Source organism: Alosa alosa, chromosome 3, assembly GCF_017589495.1.
Source record: "Alosa alosa isolate M-15738 ecotype Scorff River chromosome 3, AALO_Geno_1.1, whole genome shotgun sequence".
In the NCBI taxonomy this organism is placed as follows: domain Eukaryota; kingdom Metazoa; phylum Chordata; class Actinopteri; order Clupeiformes; family Clupeidae; genus Alosa; species Alosa alosa.
The window spans coordinates 14,514,103-14,537,552 of record NC_063191.1 but is presented as its reverse complement, the minus strand read 5'-3'; the positions used below and the strand labels follow the sequence as shown (position 1 = coordinate 14,537,552).

At 45.5% G+C, this 23,450-nt stretch overlaps 1 protein-coding gene across 1 annotated transcript in view; it reads left to right on the top strand.

Annotated features, from left to right (window-relative positions):
* The window catches only part of man1a2 (mannosidase, alpha, class 1A, member 2), a 104,821-nt gene that overhangs the window by 69,449 nt on the left and 11,922 nt on the right, over positions 1-23,450 (top strand). The window contains 4 exon segments of the mRNA XM_048238802.1: positions 834-914; positions 16,717-16,811; positions 18,922-19,045; positions 19,337-19,430. Coding sequence (XP_048094759.1) covers positions 834-914; positions 16,717-16,811; positions 18,922-19,045; positions 19,337-19,430 — 394 coding nt within the window.

The following is a 23,450-nucleotide window of genomic DNA, read 5'->3' as shown; positions in this document are numbered from 1 at the left end:
GAGGAATGGGGTCCATTTAAAAGCGCCGGCCGCAGCTCTCCAGCAGCTGTGGGCTTTTCATAAAGCTCATCTAACAACAGACTGGTGTGCAAAGCAGGCTCCTGTAAGATGCCATGTTATTACAGAGTGTGATTGGGTGTATGGGTTTGCTTTTCAAGTCGGCAAGATTGGTTTTAATGCATATGATTTGGCATGTGTATGTTTTAGAAAGTCTGTGTGTAAGTGTGTGTGTGTTTGACAACAAAATACTGCATTTCTGCAAGTCAATTTGCTGCCAAATTACTCCGGTGCTTTCTGTTGCTCACATACACATCAAACAAAGAGTGTGTGTGTGTCTCTGTCTGTTTGTCTGTGTGTGTGTGTGTGTGTGTTACCTCTAAATGGCTTAGTGACAATGTAGTGCAGTGTGTCTATCCTTAATGGCTATGAGAAAGGTAGGTGTGTGTGTGTGAGGGAGGGAGAAAGGGCAAACTCTGGTGATGGATGATGACGAGGCTTTATGTGCTCTCAGTGCCCGTCCATCAGAGTGGGAACAGGAGTGACAGAACTGCCCTACGCACACACACACACAGTCCAGTGTAGCATTCTGCTGTAGATTTTACCTTTTATGTGCACCCTCACTGCACTTAATAATCAATGTCAGTCTTGAGGTGAAATGAGAGGCTTTAAAAGGAGAGCGCTTGGAGATAACACACACACACACACACATACACACATTTCTATTGGTCTCCAGGGATGTGTGTGTTGGGTGGGTGTTGTAATCTTAGATGCGTTTGTGTTCTGTGTGTTTTGCTCTTCTAGTATAAATATTTATGTTGCCTCCTTTCTTCCAGAATGCAGAAGTGTCCGTGTTTGAGGTCAACATCCGCTTCATCGGAGGACTGTTGGCTGCATACTATCTGTCTGGACAGGAGGTAAGAACACATCTGTGTGTGTGTGTGTGTGTGTGTGTGTGCTACACTAGTGACTAACAGTCACTAAGAGTCCACCACATGGATGTAAATCCATGAGAAGGACACAGATACACACTCAACACTAGTGTTGTCATGATACCAAAATTAATGTTTCGATACCGATACCAAGAATTGCTTTTTAAAAAATGTATTTGATTTGGGGGCCCCACCACCTTGACCTAATCATCAGTAATATTGAATATACTGTAGTGTAATCATTCACACCAATGGCCATCCCAGATTCTGCTTGACTCATGGAAAATGATGGCTTATGTCATATTTCATATATTCTGCATAATTACTAGTAAATATATTTAGCAATTTAAAACTTTAACTATTTAACTATTTAACTATTTTTAAACTATTACACTTAGGCATATCTTTTAATGTGGTGTGTAGGTCTAATTGAGTGCACATTGGTGATGTGTAGGTGTAATTGAGTGCCTGTCACGGTTTTAGTCTAGTGGATAAAAGTTGCACATACAGTGGGGATAATAAGTATTTGAACCCATGCTGAAGTTGACTAAAAAGAGGAATATAAAAGAATCTGTTAGAAATTGATCTTAATGCCTAAATTTAAAAAATTAGTAAAAAAAACACCAATTTTAGTGAATGAAGAATGTATCGTAAATAAATGTTCTTCCTTAAAATACAGGGGTAATAAGTTTTTGACTCCTATGTTAAATTCCCATAGAGGCAGGCAGATTTTTTACTTTTAGAGGCCACTTATTTCATGGATCCAGGATACTATGCATCCTGATAAAGTCCCCTTGGCCTTTGGAATGAAAATAGCCCCAGATCACCACATACCCTTCACCATACCTAGAGATTTGCATGGTGTATTTTTCAGTTAGCCTATTAGCTGGTTCGATTTGCATTGAACTCAATGAACATCAAACCAGCTAATAAACTTAACAAAAAAAAAATAATATAGCCTATTATTATGTGTTACCATAGCATCACTTGTACTAGCAGCTATGTCTCGCTGTTTATAGCACGACAGCTGCGCTTAGGCTACGTGTGTGTGAGGAGAAATGACTCACAGCCATAGGTTAGGGGAGGAGGCGCTAGAAGCATGCCTTGTGCACACTCATGTTACTTCAAAAGAACACGGTCATTCTCAAAAGTATCGATACTAATAAAATTAGCCATTGTGACATTTTTAATTTCAGGGTATTGCGATACTTTTGTAGTATCGGTGCACCGTGCAACACTACTCAACACAACAACAACTTGCATTGATACAGCACATTAAGGCCCCCAATGGGCTTTACAGGAGGTACCTCACTAACCACCACCAATGTGTAGCACCCAGCTGAGTGATGCATGTCAGCCATTTTGCACCAGAACGCTTTCCACACACCATCTTAAGGTGAACAGTAAGGGAATGAATGAAGAAGCCAATTACACTGGGAGATGATTAGGGGGATTTAGCCAGGACACTGGGGGACCCCCCACTCTTTGCGATAAGTGCCATTGGATCTTTCATGACCACAGTGACTCAGAACCTCAGTTTAATGTCTCATTTGAAGAATAGTATCTCCTACAGCACCGTGTCCCCATCACTGGAGCAGCTACTGATGATCTCAAAAACTACCGTCCCATCTCCAACCTGCCATTTATTTCCAAACTCCTTGAGTGCACTGTAGCCACACAACTCCAAGAACACCTGACTGCTCATGCCCTATGGGAAAGAGTTTCAGTCTGGTTTTAGGTCTCAGCACAGCACTGAGACGTCCCTGGTCAAGGTCACAAATGACCTACTCCTTGCGGCTGATACAGGCCATGTCAGCATTTTATTACTGCTGGACCTTACAGCTGCCTTTGACACGGTCTGTCACAACACACTGCTCACCAGGTTGGAAACACTTGGGTATTACTGGCACTCCACTCTCCTGGTTTAGGTCATATCTCACAGCTAGGGAACAGTTTGTCTCCATAGGTCATTTCAGGTCCAAATCTATATTCACACTAAGCCCTCCCACACACACACACACACACACCCTCCCTCCAATCTGATCACCTGTCTCAATGCCATAAGCAACTGGATGACACAAAACTTTCTCAAATTAAACCATGACAAGACAGAAGCCATACTCATTGCCACACCATCTGTACTGAAAAAGCTGGAACAATCACAGTTATCCATCCCTGGTTACTTCACCACCACTACCTCTGAAGTCTAAAACCTTGGTGTCATAATTGACTCTACCCTTTCCTTTGACTCTCACATCAAATACATCACTAAAACAGCCTTCTTCCACCTCAAAAACATTTCTAAACTCTGCCCGTCCCTTAACCCCACCACTGCTGAGACACTCATTCATGCTTTCAGAACCTCTAGACTTGACTACTGTAGTGCCATGCTCTTTGTTGTCTCAGCAAAGAGATTAGACAGGCTACAATGCAAAATTCCTCTGCAAGAGTTCTCACCCGTACCAGGCCCTGGCAACATATCACTCCCATCCTCCATCAACTACAAAATCATCCTTCTTGTCTTCAAAGCACAACATAATCTTGCACCATCTTATCTTTCAAGCCTCCTGACCCCTTACCAAGGAACTCCCTCCCACTTGCACTACGTCAAAGCATTTCCCTTTCCAGCTTTAAATCCATGTTAAAAACTCAACTTTTCACTCTTGCTTTTCCTTCCTACTCATAACCATGCCTCCTCCATCCCACTTGCTCCTCTTACTGTTTTATTTTATTTTATTCTACTTTTGTTGGCAATGTCTGTCTTCTGCTGAATGTATAGTGTGTTTTACTTAGTGTACTGTCTATTTATACTGTCCCTGTATATGTTGCTTTTATGTCTATGTTGTCTTTTATACTGCTACTCTATGCTACTCTTATGTCTGTATCCTTTTCTCTTATTGTACAGTAAGAGTGTCCTTGTCCTTGGGTTACTTGAAAGGCGCTTTAAATAAAATGTATTATTATTATTATTATTATTATTATTATTATTATTACTGCACTGGGGCATTGGGGGCATTTTTTGGCCAGAGGGAAGAGTGCCACCTACTAGCCACCCACGCACCACGCAACTTTGTTTTCCAAGGAGATCTCCCATCCAAGTTCTAACCAAGCACACATCTGCTTAGCTTCAGTTATAGTTATTCAGCAGAGACAGGGTATCCGTTGCCACTCACACACCAAACCCATGTATTTGCTCACTTTTGTCTTATTCTGTGTTGCACATTTGACCGCTCTAGCTCTTTTTCACTGTCACACACACACACACACCGAATAATTTCATGCCCCTTCTGTCCTGCCACTCAAGTCCCTGACAAAGCTGCTCAGTACAGACTGTAACTCTACGCCTGATGGATGAGATGCCATCAGTCCTTAGTCCCGCAGGAGGACACACACCTCCACTGCGTGCGTGCGATGCGTCGCGTCGCGTCGCGTCGTCATGTCGCGCGCGCGTGAGAGAGAGAGAGAGAGAGAGAGAGTGAAAGTACTGTTACTGTGAATGGATGTATGTATGGCCCTGTGTCCTTGTCTGTGCAATGTTATTTGTAGGCCCTCAGGTTATCTGTATCCCATACACACACACTCACACACACTCATATGCCCCCTCCTCACCCCATCCATGATGGATGATGTTTACTCCGCCGTCTAGTTCTCTTCTTTCTCCTTCATCCTCTCCTTCCTTTTCCTCTTCCTCTCCTCAACTTTTGTTTTCCCTCATCATATCTGCGATATCTGCCCCCCCTCTTTCTCCCTCTCTCTCTGTTCCCCTCTTTCTCCCTCTCTCTCTCCCTCTCTCTCTGTTTCCCCCTCTTTCTCCCTCTCTCTCCCTCTCTCTCTGTTTCCCCCTCTTTCTTCCTCTCCGTCTCTCTTCTCTCCCCTTATCCTTTCCCCTCCTCCTTTCTCTGTGTTTTCCCTTAGACCCCTCCCTCCTAGCACACACACACACACACACACACACACACACACACACACACACACACACACACAGACGGTCACCTCTGATAAACACCTCATCACCGTCGACCACAAATTCATTATCTCCAACTGTCGCCGTGGGGACGTGTCCTCAAGGGGTTGATAAGGAGGTAGAGCCGTAGCCCAGGGCAACAGGTATCCCCCTGACGACGGTGATAGGGGAAGAGTCCCCTGCCTCTCATGTTTTTCTGATGATGCTCACAGCAGGTGCATCGTGGGAAAGATGGGACACAGGAGGTAAAGAAAACAAAAGAGAAAACAGAGGGACTCAGAGACACTGTTCCAGATGAAGAGAGAGCATGTGGAAGATGGGAGAAGTTTCTGGAAAGGTAGCAGGAAGGGGGTCTGAGGTGAAGGGAGAGAGGGAGGAAAGGGGAGATGTCGATACAGGAGAGGCTCTACTGGTACAGATAAGGTGTGTGTGTGTGTTTGTGTTTATTCATAAAGGAGGGGAGGGCAGTATTGGAGCCGGGGACATCAGATAATGACACGAGTTCAACAAGGCTGCACAATCAGTAGAGAGAGGGAGGGAGAGAGAACAGGAGCCAAAGAGAGATGGAGGGAAGTCTGGTGAAGGACAAATGAATTGAAAGAGAGGAAGAGAGTGAAAGATTGAGCGAGGGACAGGGAGGGGAGGAGGGAAGGAGAAGAGGATTGGATTGTTGGTGGGCGAGTGATGACGAGACTGATAGGACGCGAGACACTGATATCTTTTCCTGCTTCATTTCATTTGCTCTCTTCATCTGCATGAGAGAGAGAGAGAGAGAGATCTGGGAGCAGAGTGGGTGTGTGTTTGCATGTGTAAGTAAGAGAGAGAGAGAGTGAGTGTGTTTTTCTGTGTGTGTGTAAGAAACGAAAGTATGTCTGCTTGTGTGTGTGTGTGTCAGAGAGAGAGAGTCTGTGTCTGTGTGTGCGCTACACTCTTTCCTTTGGTTGTAGCAGAGAGCGAGAGAGGGAGATCCATCTTTTGGCTGTCAGACTGAGGCGTGCTTCACTCTGTCTGCCCATGTCAAACACAGAGCCATCAAACCAGCCGCAGCACCACCGCCAACTGCCAACAGGCTGACACACCTGAGCCAACCCCCGCACCATGCCCGACAGACAGGAAGAGACAGAGAGAAACAGACACCAGCTTTTAAGCATGGATTTGACAGTAGGCCTATCTAGACAGAAAGACAGACAGACAGACAGACAGACAGACAGACAGACAGACAGACAGACAGACAGACAGACAGACAGACAGACAGACAGACAGACAGACAGACAGACAGACAGACAGACAGACAGACAGACAGACAGACAGACAGACAGACGGAGACAGGTGAACAGGAGCAGTGATGGGCAGGAGTCCAGACAGAGCCACGCCCTCTTGTTTGTTGTGGCAGCCTGGGAGGCAAACATGATGAACGCACACTCAACCAGACATGTGGACTCGAGTCACATGACTTGGACTCGAGTCAGACTCGAGTCATGATTTTAATGACTTCAGACTTCGACTTGATAAAATTCGGCATGACTTGCACTTCGACTTGGACTTGAATACTATTCACTTCGAGACTTGACTCGACTTTGCCTCTTTAACTTGAAATGACTTGACAGGTCTCGAAGTAAAAAAAATGAATTTCCTGATCGTGGACCAGTCACCCCAGAGATGCTTTCACCTCGCAAAGCTAAAAAAAACAAAATACACATAGTGGACACAAACAGGCAGAGCACAGTGATCAGTGCTGCTGTTACCACCACGCATCATGCACTGTGTGTAGGGCACCAAGAGACAGAGGAAGGACCAATAATAAATAAATATTAGCTTTACTGCAAACTGATTTGCATTTTTGTTAGAGAACGTTTACAATGTCAAAATGTATCAACAGCATGTTACATAACGATGATCCAACTTGAACGTATGCTAGCGGCCTACTCCATTTAATTGAGAACGGCGTCTCCAGCCAGCACAAAAAGGGATAGAAACGTGGGCCTATGAAGGGAAATCATGAAGGAAACAAAGACTAGATTAGAGGAAATTGCGGATTTATCTGGTACTCACTACTGTTATAAACTGTGAGAGCCAGGGCACTTTGACAGGCTGCAAATGGACAAGAATATGAAGAGTTGTCTTTGCTTTTGTGTAATGGAACTGGTGAGTCTTGAAGTCTTCAATAATTCGTTTACATGAAGCACATGATATTATGCCGATTGAAACACATTCCACGTAGCTAGGTGGCTACTGGCTATACCAGGCTCATAATTCACTTTTAATTGCAAACAGAAAATGTCATTACATGCTTTTATTTCCAAAGGAATGAAAGCTGTTTGTGCCAACTTAATATCATGCGTATCGTTGTTAATATTGTGCTATACATGTGGCACAAACAATGTTTGAGTTTGTGGACTAGCCATAGCTATATTTGAATGGAGCTGGTAAAAAAACATCATTAGGAGAACGTGTGGACAGTGGCACACAATGGGCTTAAAGTGACAGTGCACCTTTTACAAATGAGTTAAACAGCATCACATGTATAGTATGTAAGAAATGAATACTTTAAAACAAAATTACTTTGTCATTATTATCCTTTAAATAAATAGAAGTGTTTTACTTTTACCTTTGTGGTTACTCAGTAATATTGTGATTTATGCTCTATTTAATATGCCATATAAGAAGCTTTAGTCTTTAGTGAGAAAATGTACTTTTTAATCGCAATTAATATAGATTAATTAATTTCAAAATATGAGATTAATTAGTTCTTTTTTTAATCGTTTGACAGCCCTAATAAAAACATAAAATATTTAACCGCAGCAATTTACTAATGTAGCCTATGTGACGATTCTTCTCGTCACCATTTATTGTAATCATTAACCATGACCTTGCCTTCCCTTATGAGTCGCCACTGGCAGACAGCCTAATAAATTGATTGCAGGCAAATCTGTGGCCTAGCACAGTGAAATGCAATCAGTCAAATTATTACTCATCCTTACAGTGGACACCGCAATTTGGAAAAACAATATATATTTGCTGCTCTGAGTGTCTTGTAGCTATCCGTTTTCGCACAGATTACTCAGGGATGCTCATCATATTACACAGGTATGCGATGCATATATATAAAAGATTTCAAGACAAAACCATTGAACATATTTTAATCTGTATTTATAAAAAAAATTACTGTAGATTAGATTGATGTGTTAAAATTATGATCGATAGTCTAATAATGGCATTATTAAGTGAAGAGCACCTGATGACTTGTTCAGGACTTGAAAAAGATTGGGACTTGGACTTAGACTCGACTTGGCTTTGAGGTGACTTGGACTTGGACTCGACTTGCCCTTCTCTGTATTTACTTGGGACTTGACTTGGACTTGACTGCTTAGACTTGAGACTTACTTGTGACTTGCCAAACAGTGACTTGGTCCCACCTCTGCACTCAACCACCCGGAGATGCACACGCAGAGATACACATGCAAACCCAACTGCTGTTGACACTGGTGGCCATGTTGGTCAACCGTACACTGAGCCCAAACCACAAACGAGGGCCACCTGCTGATCTGCAGTCCTCCAGGGACAGGGCGGAAGTCGCCTCATGGTTGAGGACACGGATGCTTGGTTTGATGGTGCTTCTATGAAACTAGCCCCTCACCCCCCCGCCTCAGTCATATTAGTATAATGAGATGAAGCGAATCTATCTCTCTTAACACACACACACACACGAAGGTTGACTGGCAGGCATGTGGCCCAGGGTGCAGGAGCGCTTTAATTCACGTTTAACAGTCGACCCCTGAGACCAATAGGATCATCTCTCACCCATCTCACCCATCTCTCTCTCTGTCTCTGTCTCTCTCACTCTCTGTCTCTCTCTCTCTCCCTGTCTCTCCCTCTCCTCTCTCTCTCTCACTCCTTCTCTGTGCTGTGGAGTCTGATGTTTATGCCGTGTTGATGACAGTGAAGTTAGACTGTCAACTCGCATGTGAACTAACAGGATCATCTTCCTTTCTTACAGTACACACTCTCACTCCTTTCCCCCCCCTCTCTCTCTCTCTCTCTCTCTCTCTCTGTGTGTGTGTGTAAGTGAAGCTTTTCATCTGCTCACAGGGCTTAAAATTCATTTTTCAAAATGGGGGGGAATTCCCCCCTTAGGTTATTCATGTAGGGGGGATTTACACAATTTGGGGGGGAGGGGGAGTCGATTCTGATACCAAGTCAAGAATTGCGATTTCAATACTTGATACTTTTTTTAAAAAAAGTGTTTGATTTTGGGGCCCCCATCACCCTGACGTCATCAGTAATATATACTGTAGTGGGATCATTCACAACAGTGGACATCCTAGATTCTGCTTGACTCTCTCCACACACACAAACACACACTGAAAATGATAGCTTATGTGATATGTTTCTATCATATATTTTTGAATTCATATAGAGTGTATTTATTTAATAATGCATTTTTTAAAAAGTATAGCATTTTACTAGTAATTACTAGTAGCTAAACATATTTAGTAATTTGAATGCCTCATATTGACGTTTAACCTATAACACTTAGGCATATCTTTTAATGTGTGTGTAGGTCCAATTGAGTGCACATTGCTGATGAGTAGGTGTAATTGAGTGCCTGTCACTTTAAGAAAATACGGAGATTAATTCTATGGAGTAATTAGCCCCCTTCAACCTGACGGTTTTAGGCTATAGTCGCTAGTGAATAAAAGTTGTGCACAGTGCGGTATGTGTATGCAAATCATTATGTTTTCTATGTCATTAGATACAATAAATGTTGAAAAACTAACATGTCGAAGACAATCTTTCTGGGATCAAGTGTTGACGTGACCTGACTGAGCTAGCAGGATAATTACCAAGGAGCTCTTTCCAGATGTTAAAGTTTGCCATGGTAGCGTAGCCTATTTGCGTAAGCGCAAAGTGGTTCTCTCTCTCTCTCTCTCTCTCTCCGTGTGTGTGCGCCTGCATGAGGCTATGTTCAATTCAACTTCGGTAGTTGATCAGTCCGTCAATAGCACCGTGATTCACGCCACTTAATGATTAGGCTATATTAACGTCATCAGACAGGCTGTAAAAGTGTATGCGGGAATTTCTCGCATTATGACTGTTTGCCAGTGTTGCCAAAGCGATGGCCATGTGAAGAGGAGGGAAAGATGTGGAGTCCCTCTCGCTCACGTCCTCCATCTTCATCCCCCCTCTCCTGCTCTCCTCTCCCTCTCGCTCACGTCCTCCATCTTCATCCCCCCTCTCCTGCTCTCCTCCTTTACGGGCGCTGTGCTTGCTCTCTGTCTGTCTGATTTGTTTACCAGTGTCTTTGTTCTCCATCTCTCTCTCTCTCTCTCTCTCTTTCAGTCTCTCTCTCTCTCTCCCTCACTCGCATTGTGCCTGCCTTCCTCTTTTAGCTGGCTGCCTTTTAAAACATGTCTCCCAACCCACCGTTGTTTGTGTCCCATCTCTCCATCCTTTTCCCCCCATAACTCTTCTTTCCTTCACCTCTTGTTCTCTCTCTCTCTCTCTCTCTCTCTCTCTCTCCATCTAGTCTTCCAGCAAGGTGTTTCATTTGTGCTCAGATTTTTAATATAATCTTTACAAACAACTGTTTTGGCGAGACCCTGAGCTGATAGCACATAAAGGTATCTTTTCTTGTAGGGGATTATTATTTGTGTGTGTGTGTTTCCTTCCAGCATCTGTCGGCTTCAGAGCCCTTATTCTGTTACACACCTGCCGCAACTGCACTCACACAGGCAAATGTAGTTACTCGGGTACACACACATTTGCACATATTGAAACTCCACAGGTGAACAAGCACCTTATCTCTCCCACACACACATATTCTCTCTCCCTCTCCCGCTCTGTCTCTTTCCGGAAAAGATATCCTGTCCATATAGCACTTCTCCCATTGGGAGCACTGTGACTGTTCTTTAATGTACCAGCACCCCCAGTCCTCTCTCTCTCTCTCTCTCTCTCTCCTCCTCTCCCCTCTCTCTCTCTCTCTCTTTCTCCTCCCCCACTGTCTCTCTCTTCCTCTCCCTCTCTCCATCTCCCTCCATCTCTCTCTCTCTCTCTCCATCTCTCCCTCCATGCACATAAAGCCTAGAGGATCCCTGTTGCAGCCAGCTGTGATGGCGCTTGCGAGCGCGTACACCAGCATGACTCACGTCCGACGTGTTGGGGCCTCAGCTCTACCGCTGTTGTTCTGCAGCGTGTCTCGGGCTGCGTCCCAAACGCAGTCTAAACCGCATTAGCCGCCCTCCAGCGCTGTACTTAGGGGCGCGGGCTTGCTGGCTGGTGGGCTGGAAGGCGCTGTCTGACGGCAGGTCTCTGCTTTGGGACTCCTCCGGCCTGCCGGAGCAATCTGTTAAGAGCTCTTTGTGCAGCCGCCAAGGCTGCTAACAGCCAGTGTGGGATGCTACTGCTCTATACAGACCACAGGCATGCATGCACTCGCGGGGAAGGCCAGGCAAGGATCTGCAGATGGACACACACACAACACACACACACACATACACACACACACACACACACACACACACACACACACACACACACACAAGCTCTCGCTCATTCTCTGAAAATACACACACACATGTACACACAGACACACACAATTTGTGTTCTCGCACAGGGCTTACCAGAGCTTAAACACACTCGCTAGCTTGTTTTAGACTTCTGTTGTTCAAAGCAGTCTTGAAGAGCATCAGAGGCTCCTAAAGGCCACTTTTTTTTACCTGCTTGCGAACCGGTTTGTTTGCTTTCACTCTTTGTCTGTATGCTAATTAGAGATGCACCGATAGATCGGCTGGTGACCGGAATCGGCCGATTTTCACGTGATCGGCCATGACCGGCGACCAGCCGGTCAGTCTGAGATTTTATGCCGATTTTATGCCGGTCAAAAACTTACACTTGTAACAACACCCAGCTGAGTTTGCAAAGTTTGAAGAAGCTAGCAACCAGGCCAACACTCAGGGCTGGATGTAGGGGCCTACAAAGGCTAATAGGCTACTGAGTTTGTCTTATGCAGCAAACGCTGTGCTTTACCATTGGCCTACTGGCGTGGAATTTACTAAGCTGTCACTTCATTAGGCTACGTAAACATCGCCATCACCGCCCGTCACTGCCGCTATTTGGCGTGCCCACAGCTGAACCACAAGACTGCTGAACGAGATAAACGACTCGCGACATTAAAAATAATCAAAGTTTAGCGATCCCTAGTAGTTCTACTCCACTGGGGCTACTCTAACTATTTACTGCACGTACACTAGGGCTATGCCTTAAAATACTCTAGTCTAGCAGATTGAGAAGTGGATGTCTGAAAGTGAACAAACGATAGCCTATTAGAAAGGCAAACAAAGCGTTAAAGTTGCTTTTGACATAGTAGCCTACAATGAAGAAAAATGATCCTGAATACTGAATCAGTCGTCTCTGAAAGTTTCTATAGCCTAATTGATGCATTTAACCGGAATTTGGATTTAATTTTTCACCGCAAAACAGACGTGCACTGTTTTCATATGGTGGAGCACCTAATCGCTATTAGCACTTCTCCCCTGTGTTTGCGTGATAGCCTAGGCTGCTACCACTTTTCCCTCGCCCTCCCATAAATTCATCAATGCATATGAAAATATGTTACATGGTAGTATGTTCAAATGTATCATGAAAATTGTTCTTAAATCTTTAGTTGGATATTGGATGTGAGAAGCATAAAATGGGTGTTCCATAACTTAATTTAGGCTAATCCATAATTTGATACTGCATCTGAAGTTAGACTTGAAAAAGAATCTGTCTGCTCACCGGTTCCATTTTTTTTTAACAGCCATTTCATCATTGATAAGTTGATTACACGTCTATATTAACATGTTCTATCAAAGAAAAGATAGAAAATAACTATTTATTGTGTGTGCTGTAAAATGGTTAGAAGAAATGAAATCGGAATGGGGCTAAAAAATCGGTATCGGCAGGTCAAACTCTATGAAAAATCGGAAATCGGTATCGGCCCAGAAAATTGCAATCGGTGCATCTCTAATGCTAATGCCCGCATACAGACAAATAGTGAAAGCAAACAAACCGGTTTGCAAGCAGGTAAAAGTGTGGCCTGAGGGAGCCTCTGATGCTCTTCAAGACTGCTTTGACACAACAGACTGGGAAATGTTTAAGCAGGCAGCCACTTTCAACAATCAGACAGACATAGAGGAGTATACAGACACTGTAACCTCTTACATCACAAAGTGCATTGATGATGTGACCCACACAAGACATCATCACTCGGGCTAACTGGAAGCCATGGCTGACGGGGAATGTTCTCAGGCTGCTGAGGGCCAGAGACAAAGCCTACAGAGCTGGGGATGAAGCTGGCATGAGAACAGCGAGGAGCCAACCTGTCCCATCCGTGGCATCAAGGAAGCAAAAAAAAGGAATACACTTTCAAAGATAACCACCCACTTCAAAGACAGCAGGACGCGACAAAGCCTATGTGGGGGCATTCAGGCCCTCACGGGACTACAAGCCCAGCGCCATAGAGCTGTGAGGGCAACATCCCCTCTGCTCAACAATCTGAACCGCTTTGCTCGCTTTGGAAGCACAAAACAGCACTTGCCCACAGAGACCCCTCCCCTCCACACGAGCAACCCCTTTGCCTCTCTGCCGACAGCGTGAAGAGGACACTTGCTGCTATCAACACCCGTAAGGCAGCAGGCCCAGACAACATCCCAGGTTAGATGCGCTGAAGGACTGCGCTGAGGAGCTTAAGGATGTCTTCAGACATCTTTAACACTTCCCTGAAGCAAGCCATCGATCCCATCATGTTTCTAAGCTGCCACCATCATACCTGTGGCGAAGAAAACTGCTTCAATGACTACCGCCCGTGGCACTGACACCCCATCATCATGAAGTGCTTTTGAGCGGCTTGTCATGTCACACATCAAATCCATTCTCCCCCCCCCCCACCCTGGACCCCTTCCAGTTTGCATACCCGAGCCAAACGGTCCACAGAGGATACAATCTGCTCTGCCCTCCACCCAGCCCTCACCCACCTGGAAAAAAGAGACTCATATGTGAGATTGCTGTTTATAGACTTCAGTTCGCATTCAACACCATAATACCACAACAACTCATCTGCAAACTTGACAAACTGGGACTCAGTACCTACCTCTGCAACTGGCTACTGGACTTCCTCTGTCAGAGGCCTCAAGTAGTGCGTGTTGGCAACAATATCTCAAGCAGCATCACACTGAGCACGGGGGCCCCAAGGCCGCGTGCTCAGTCCGCTTCTCTTCACCCTGCTTTTGATGCATGTCTGCCTTGCGACGGCCTACAGCAACAACCACATAGTGAAATTTGCTGGCGACACAACTCTGGTGGGTCTCATCACCAAGGGCTGACGAGACTCAATACAGGTTGGAGGTGCGACCTTCTGACCACGTGGTGCAGGGACAACAGCCTCCTGCTGAGCGTCAGCAAGACCAAGGAGATTGTTGTTGACTTCCGGAGGGTCACACCCAACACCTGCCACTGACCATCGACGGTGCTGTGGTGGAGAGTGAGCAGCACCAAATTCCTGGGGGTGCACATCAGTGAAGACCTCTCCTGGACCACCAACACTGCATCACTGGCTGAAGAAAGCTCATAGCGCCGCCTGTACTTCCCTGCGGAAACTCAGGCGAGCAAGTGCTCCACCAGCCATCATGACCACATTCTACCGAGGAGGCACCATTGAGAGCATCCTCTCCAGCTGTATCGCTGTGTGGGGTTGAAGCTGCACTGAATACAACAGGAAAGCCCTGCAGGCATAGTGAACACAGCTGGAAGGATTATTGGTGCTTCACTCCCCTCCCTGAAGGACATTTACACCTCCCACCTCACCCCCACAAATGTGAGTGATGCAAAGTCACCCAAATGTGGTTGTTTGACAGACTGCCCTCTGGGAAGAGGTACAGAAGCCTGCGCTCCCGCACCACCAGACTCACCAACAGCTTCATACACCAGGCTGTTAGGATGCTGAACTTTCTCCCCCCTCTCCCCCCTTTACCCTCAGCTACATAACATCCTGGACTTTTGGACCCACAATGGCTGCCTTGCACTACTCCACTTGCACTACTCCACTTGTACACTTGCACACTTTGCAACTTGTTGTTGTTGTCCTGTTGTCCTGAACACTTCTGGACACACTTCTGCTGCTCTTACATAACTTGCACCACTATGCCACTTGCATACTTAGGTCAAACAAAACTACCTCAGCCATTTATTGGCCTGACTTTTGCACTTATATTGACTGTCTACTGTATGCACAATTGCACAATTTCTACCAAATTTTGCTGCTCTTATTTCTTCATTGTATGTGCCTTCTTATTTTTACTCTTTTATATTGTTTACTTGAATGTTATGTTTGTCTGTGGACCTAATTGGTAAAATATGTCTTGTCTCCACCGTGGGATAGTAGGAAACGCAATTTCGATCTCTTTGTATGTCTTGACATGTGAAGAAATTGACAATAAAGCAGACTTTGACTTTGACTTTGATTAGTTCCTATTTGTACTCATGGATGTAATGGATGAAGCACAGACGTAAACACACACACACACATACACACACATGTACACTTGGATGATTCAGTATAATGGTAGGCCTTAGAAAACCTGTGTGTGTGTGTGTGTGTAGACTTAATGTGCAATCCTCTTGTAGCTGTCTGCACTCCATTTGGTGCATTGTTGAATCAGAGTGCATTCTTCTCCTGCTCCTACACAACTCCCTCATTTGGCATCCCAGTGTCTCTCTCTCTTTCTCTCCCTTCTTTCTCGCTCTCCCTTTTTTTTCTTTCTCTTTCTCTTTCTCTATGCCTCTGTCTTTCTCTCTCACTCTCTCCATCTCTCTCTCTCATTCTGTCTTAGCTTTGCACCCTCTGCTTCTTTAAGCTTTGGCAACACTGTATCTTAACAGTCATGCTAATAAAGCAATTTTGAGTTTGCTCTCCGTCTCTCTCTCTCTCTCTTTCACTCTCTGCCTCTTCTCTCTTTCTCTCTCTCCATCTTCTCTCTCTCACTCTCTCCCTCTATCTCTCCATCTTCTGCTCCCTTACTCTCTCTGGCTCTCCTGTCCTCCGTACCGTTCTGTCCCTGGCTGCCTCATTAGTTGCCTCTGTTCCTGTGTAGCTCCGTCCCTCTCCTCAGCACAAGGCGATCTGTTGTGTGCTATTCATGTTCTCTTCACCATGTTCTGGCTTTTATCTAGTAGCTCTCTGAGGTTATTCTGGTTGCCCTCAATGCACACAACAGTGGGCCCCCATGACTCTGTTCACTCTTCTTCTTACACACACACACACACACACAGAGACACTCATTCCTTCTCTGTTCTATCATCTATCTTCTCTCTCTCCCTCTTTTCTTGTTCCTCTATAAACACACACTGTTCTGTGTGTGTGTGTGTGTGTGTGTGTGTGGTGGTGGTGGTTGGTGGTGTATTGGCCAGCTCCAGTGTGTGGTAGTTGTCACCTTCAGTGGCTCTGCAGCCCCTTGTCTGTCCGCACCCCACCCAGTTGCAGTCAGTGTTCACAGCTTCACCAAGTCACATCAACGTCTTGAAAGTCTTGCAAACACACACACACACACACACACATACACAAAACATAATCAGCAATGAACTCTTCTACCCCGTCTGCAGTGTTAACTCCACATTCAATAATGCCTGTTCTTGTTCTTCATGTGATTAATGCACGTGCGAGGTTGTTAAAAACGGCTGCGTGAGGTATGGTGTAATACGCTCTCTCCTTCATCCCTCTTCCTCTCTCTCCCACTCTCTCTTCCTCTCTCTCTCTCTCTCTTCCTCTCTCTCCCTCTCTCTCTGTAGGTGTTTAAAGTGAAGGCGGTCCAGCTGGCTGAGAAGCTCCTCCCTGCCTTCAACACTCCCACAGGGATCCCCTGGGCCATGGTCAACCTCAAGAGGTGAGCTGCTTCCCTCAGACCGGCCACACACCAGGAGAATACACACCAGCACGCACCACAACACACCAACACCAACAACACACACACCAGCCACATACCACTAATCAGTTGTCAGGCATGTGTTTGTGTTTGTCATCCTGAGATGCACACATATCACACACACATCACGGTCACCAACCCCTGGCCCATTTTGTGTTGCAAACAGTATTAGTGTTTTCTGTCTACTCTCTCACACACACACACACACACACACACACACACACACACACACACACAGTCTAAAAAAGTCGTTAACACGGAGCAAAGAAAGACTCACTCACTTCAAAAGAACCCATTACCCATTATCTTTCTTTCACTTTCTTAAAACCGTTCCCACGTGTGTGTGTGTGTGTGTATCTGTCTTGTCTGGAGGGCTCTAAGCTCTCTTCTGTGCTAAATGTAGTTGGCCACATCATTTTATTTCCAGCGAGTGGCCAAATGACAATTGCACAATTAAACTGAGCCGGGGCGTTGTTGAACACACATTAAGTGGCAGCGTGAAGGGAGTTGTGTGTGTGTGTGTGTTTGAAACCAAAAAACTGACACACTCTTTTTGGGTGTTAATTGGGTGTTAGTAGGGAAATGAATGGGGAGCAGGGGAGAGGTGCTCTGGTAAAGGTTCCTCTAATCCAGAGAGGAAGGAGGGAGGGAGGGAGAATGGGCTCATCGCCTGTCTCTGTCTTTCTCTCTCACACACACTCCCTATCTCCTGGTTTCTCGCTCTCGCTCTCTCTCTCCCCTTTTTTCTGTTTTTTTTTTTTTTTACACACTCCCTTTTTATCTCTACCTTTTTTTTTTTACTTTCTTTCTTTTTCATTCATCCCTCTGTAGTGTGTGTGGGCAGGGGGGCGGGCAGTGTGTATTGGGAATTATGCAGTTATTACATTCATCCATTCACTCCAACTCAGTCCACTTATGAATGGTGCCCCCCCCCCACACATGTAATGAAGCAGTGCCACTGACACAGGGCCCCTGCACTGGCCCCTGTGAGACCCCAGTAGAGCGAGGAGGCCCTGTTATGACTGGAGCTTAGAAGGTTAATGACCAGCTACACACAGCCCGGCCGTGTGAGCTGGAGCAGTATCCTTAACTCATTGAATGCCAAGCTGTTTTCAGGAGCTTTGTCCTAGAGTGCCAGCAATCTAGACCATTGTTGATGATTTTTGTACAGCCACAGCATATTCTGTGTTATAGCTATGAACACATACAATAGCTCGATTAAAAGGTGAGACTTTAAGCTCTCGTTGGGTGCAAACCGTGTATTTCTACACGCCTCTGTTCCTGAGAAATCCCAAGCTAAACAGTGGCTAGTTTTCATCAAAATCGGCTGTTTTTTTTCTAGAAATGGAGATATAACGTCTTTCATGAAATATGAAGTGTTGCCTGTTACTTACTTGTGTAAACTTTCTGGGAAGTGATCAGCAAGACCTGGCGAGACTGCCACCTAGTGATAGACCCACGAAAATGGCCTGGTTTTGACCTGGCGTGTATCGTCGTCACTGATTCGAACCAAAGCGGCAACCCGTGTTATGATAAAATGAGTTTTTCGATCGTCATATATTTCATTTGATTCATCACAGAGTTCCCAAATCACATATAAGGTGTGTTAGAGTGTCTAGTTTTGTAATTTAAAAAAAAAAGCTAAAAACTTAATATTACGTTTTTGGCACTCATTGAGTTAAGATGGATGGACACAGAAGGGATGATGGATGAAGGGAAAGTGAGTATCGTGGCAGTGAGGGGTGGGGGGGGGGGGGCAGGCAATGCTGTGGTTGTCATGGCGTTTAGAGCTGGGGAGAATCTTCTAAGGTAGTGTAATGATGATACTGATGCTTTGAGGGCGGGTAACTTCCTTAACCCTGGACACTGTTTGGGTGAATGGGATTTTGAGGTGTTGGGGCTGTAGGGTGGAACCTGTTCAATCAAGGCTGTCAGGGCATGATCTTTTAAGCATACAGTAATTTAACTGCTTTTTTTTCTCTCTCTCTCTCTCTCTCTATCTATCTCTCTCTCTCTCACTCTCTCACTCTCTCTCTGTGTGCGTGTGTGTGCGCGTGTGTGTGTGTCTCAGTGGCGTGGGCCGTAACTGGGGATGGGCGTCTGCTGGCAGCAGTATCCTGGCTGAGTTTGGCACGCTGCACATGGAGTTTGTTCATCTCACCTACCTGACTGGAAACCCAGCTTACTACCAAAAGGTAGGTGTGTGTGTGTGTGTGTGTGTGAGAGTGAGAGAGACAAAGACAATTAGAAAAGTGATGGAAGTTTGGAATGGAAGATGGTGTGTTTACAGCTGTGGTAGTCTCAACCAGTGGACTATCAACGTGTGTGTGTGTGTGGGTGCGTGTGTGCACGTGTGTGTGTGGGTGTCTTTACAGCTGTGTGTGATATTTGCATGTATTTGTGTTTTTTTTTTTTTGACCTGCCGACTGTCCTACAGAGTCTGTTGACAGCGGCTGTTTAAGGTCCTGTCTGCTTTCTCCATGCAGGTGATGCACATACGCAAGCTGCTGGCCAAGATGGACCGACCCAATGGCCTCTACCCCAACTACCTGAACCCCCGCACGGGCCGCTGGGGCCAACGTGAGTACCTACCGGCCCTCCACCACCCCCAGGAAATGCCCCCGTGGGTTAGCTTGGGCTAGCAGCTCAGTGACTTGTAAACACAAACAGGGACCGCATGGCATCATGCCCTTACACTCTGAGGAAAAGAGACCTAAATCAGTCAGCAGGGGAGGTAGAGTCTGAGCAGTAAGCCCTTTTTGGAGTGAACAGAACGGAGTGTTTGGAGTGAACAGAACGGAGTGTTTGGAGTGAACAGAACAGTCATCCAGGTCCGCCATATTCAATGTCCATTTTTACATTTTTGAGATCCTTGCAGTGTTCCTCTGACTGAGTGTAAACAAAAAGTTGTTACAGTCACTGGTGTAGCAGCCTGGTCCTGGCCCCCATCCATTTCTGCAGGTCCCACTACCGTCTGAACTTTAAGTAGCCTGTAGTGTTTGTGGTGATGGACTTTAAGTAGCCTGTAGTGTTTGTGGTGATGGACTTTAAGTAGCCTGTAGTGTTTGTGGTGATGGACTTTAAGTAGCCTGTAGTGTTTGTGGTGATGGACTTTAAGTAGCCTGTAGTGTTTGTGATGATGAACGGAGGTGTAGAGGTTTGTTGAGATTGCGTTGAACTTCTGGCAATCTGTTGTCATACACACACACACACAAACACAACACACACAAAGGCTCTCGTACGCACACACACACACACACATACAAACACATGCCACATACATACAAACACGCACAATTCACACACGTGTGGCACATACAAACAGACGGCACATTCAAACAGTCACACACACACACTCACACGTACTCCTTGTTGCTTTGTTGCTCTTCCTTCAGCCTGTGACTGAAGATATAAACTTAATGGTTGATCTCCATCTCCATTTTAATTAGTGTGTGTGTGTGCACATGTGTGTGTGTGGGGGCATGCAGCCCTTTTTAATAAACATCTGTAATTACTTGTAGAGAAACACTCAGGCGTGCTTTAGCTAACTGTTAATTACAGTGAGTGGTGAAGTTTTAATTACTGTCTGTGTCTCTGAACACCAAACCCGATCAAGCCAGAGTCACACACACACACATGCACACACACACACATGCACACACACAATACTCAGCATCGTTACCTGCAGCACATCACACACACACAGATTTAGATATGAGATCATTGAGATTAGTCTTTCTCTCACACACACATGCACACCACTGAAGTAAATTACTTTTGGCTATCTCGCATCCAGTTTGTACACTCCTTCTGTGTCTGACAATACTCACCTTACAGCCAGCAGATGACAGAAACACAAGCATTTTTGTGCTGTAACTCCTTCACAGAGGAGTGTGTGTGCATATGATGTGACTGCACTGCATACATCTTTTGTGTGTTTGTGTGTGGCCCTGCAGTGTGTGAAGTGAGCTCGAGATGGGGAGTTAATGAGAGACCTTCAGTCCTGCTCCCTTAATGAGTTATGGTGTGATTGACAGGTCATTATCCTCCCCACTCTCTCTGATGTCCTATAGATCCATGTGGCTGCTCTCACACCATCTCCACATTAGCTGCCTATCTACCCCATCACTTTCTTTCTCTCTCTCACACACTCTCTCTCTCTTTCAGTCTTTGTCTTTCTGTTTTTACTCGTTCAAGCTCATCAGGGTACTAATTCCCTCTCTCTCTCGCTCTCCATTCATCTTTCTCTCGTACTCTCATATTCCCTCTTTCTGTAATCCTAGTCCTCATCCCTCTCTCTCATCTTTCCATTTTTCTCTTTCACACACCTCCCCCTTGCCTCTTTCTTTCCACCTCTCCCTTTCTCCTCTCTCTCCATCTTTCTCTCTCCCTTTCTCCTTGTCTCTCTCCATCTTTATCTTTCCCTTTCTCCTTCTCTCTCTCCATCTTTCTCTCCACCTTTCTCCTTCTCTCCATATTTCTCACCACCTCTCTTTTTCCATCAATCTACCTCTCCCTCTTTCTTTCTTTCCATCTTTCTATCTCTCCATCTCTTTCCATCTTTCTCTCTTTCTTTCTCTCTCTCTCTCTCTCTCTCTCTCTCTCTCTCTCTCTCTCTCTCTCTCTCTCTCTCCATGTCCCTCTCTGTTTGCTCTCCCCGCTCTGGTCCTGTATGTGTTTCTCTGTAATAAGGTAGCCAGGCTGGTTTGAATCAGATAAGATGGGGCGACCGATAGACAGCCAGCGGCAGGATATTGGTTTAGCAGTGCAGAGTGCACAGACGCTCAGTAGCTCCATACAAACCAGCGCAGCCACTGGACCCACTAACACCAACACCACTGCACTGTGTCTCACTGTGTTTGATTCATAATGATGATCATACATAAAGAGCAACACACGAACAAATGAAGTAAGGATGACCAAGGGGAAATATACAATGATGATCATGAGATAAAATGACAATGCCATTATGTAATTAGAACCCCCCCCCACACACACACACACACACCCCTGCAGGGATGTGTCTTTGCATGTCCTCTACCGGGGCTACTGAGTGGGAACTCACTAGCTGCCCAGGTCCTTATTGTTCTATCTGTTCTTCTAACAGTGATATTTCTGAGACATTCATTACAGTAGACACACACACACACACACACACACACACACACACACACACACACACACACACACACACACACACACACACACTGATTATCAGTCTGACTGTGTTTGAGTTTGGGATTTGACAGCTCCTTCTTGCAGCTCCTGAAACAGTGGCTGATTGATGTTCTTGTCCCCAGCTTGTCGTTTGATTAAGAGAACATTATTCATTAGCCGCTGCCCGCTTGATTGACAGCGGGGTCAGCCAGTCACCTCTATACAGATGGGTGGGGCGGTGCAGGGGATTAAAATGAGGAACAGTCTGTTCTCATTACCTAAGCAAACCAGCCACACACACACACACACACATACACACTGCAAACACTCTAATTCACACAAACTGCACACACACACATATGCACACAGAATATGCATACACTCTATGTCCACACCACTACGACATGCACAAACTTTCACACAGACGTGCACAAACTTTCACAGATGTGTACACACACACACACACACACACACACACACACACACACACACACACACACACACGTGTATATATACATACTGTACACAGTGTTTCCCACAGAATTGAATTCTATTTAGTGCAGCGCGGTTATGATTCTAACCAGATTAAGCACAATTTAGTACAACCAGGAAACACTACATACACATATATACATATATATACAGACAGACAGACAGACAGACAGATGCCTTTGTTCTGTTGGGCAGGAAAGAATCTCAGCTTAATTTCAGCTTCCCTTTCATGACTGAGTGAGCAGGCATCCGTATACACACACACTACACACACACCACACACACACACCACACACACACACACTCCCCATCATTCTCTGGCTTAATCACCTCGGTCTGTTCCATCACCTGCTAATGCCTCCCCTCTCCCAGGCCCTCATCAGAAATACAAACACACCCACACACTCACACACACACTCAGCATTAAACACATTTCTCCCTTTGTCCCTTTCCCTCTATAAGCCTGTTCCCTCCCTATCTTTCCGACTGCATGCCTCTCCATTTCTGATTATGTGTGTGTGTGTGGGTCTCTCCCTCTCTCCCTCTCTTTCTCTCTCTCTCCCCCTCCCTCCCTCCCTCCATCCTCCATCTTGGGTTTGTGTTGGAGTTTCCTTCTGTCTCACCTCTGAAGATCTGGGGTGAAGTCGAAGCCTTGAATGCATGAAGCTTTTGGTCTGTGGAAGTTTTGACTTTGTGTGAGTACGGTACATGTAGGTACCACGCCATCTGTGCCACGCCATCACCTGCCCAGCTGTGTGTGTGTGTGTGCGTGTGCGCGCGCGTGTGTGTGTGTGTGTGTGTGTGTGTGTGTGCGTGTGTGCATGTGTGGCTATCTGCGCTGTGTGACAAACTGCACAGGTTGTTTGGCCATAAAGCACAAGAACACACCCAGCCTCTCATACAGAAGCCGTTCATCACCCGAAATGATTCAGGTCACACACACACACACAC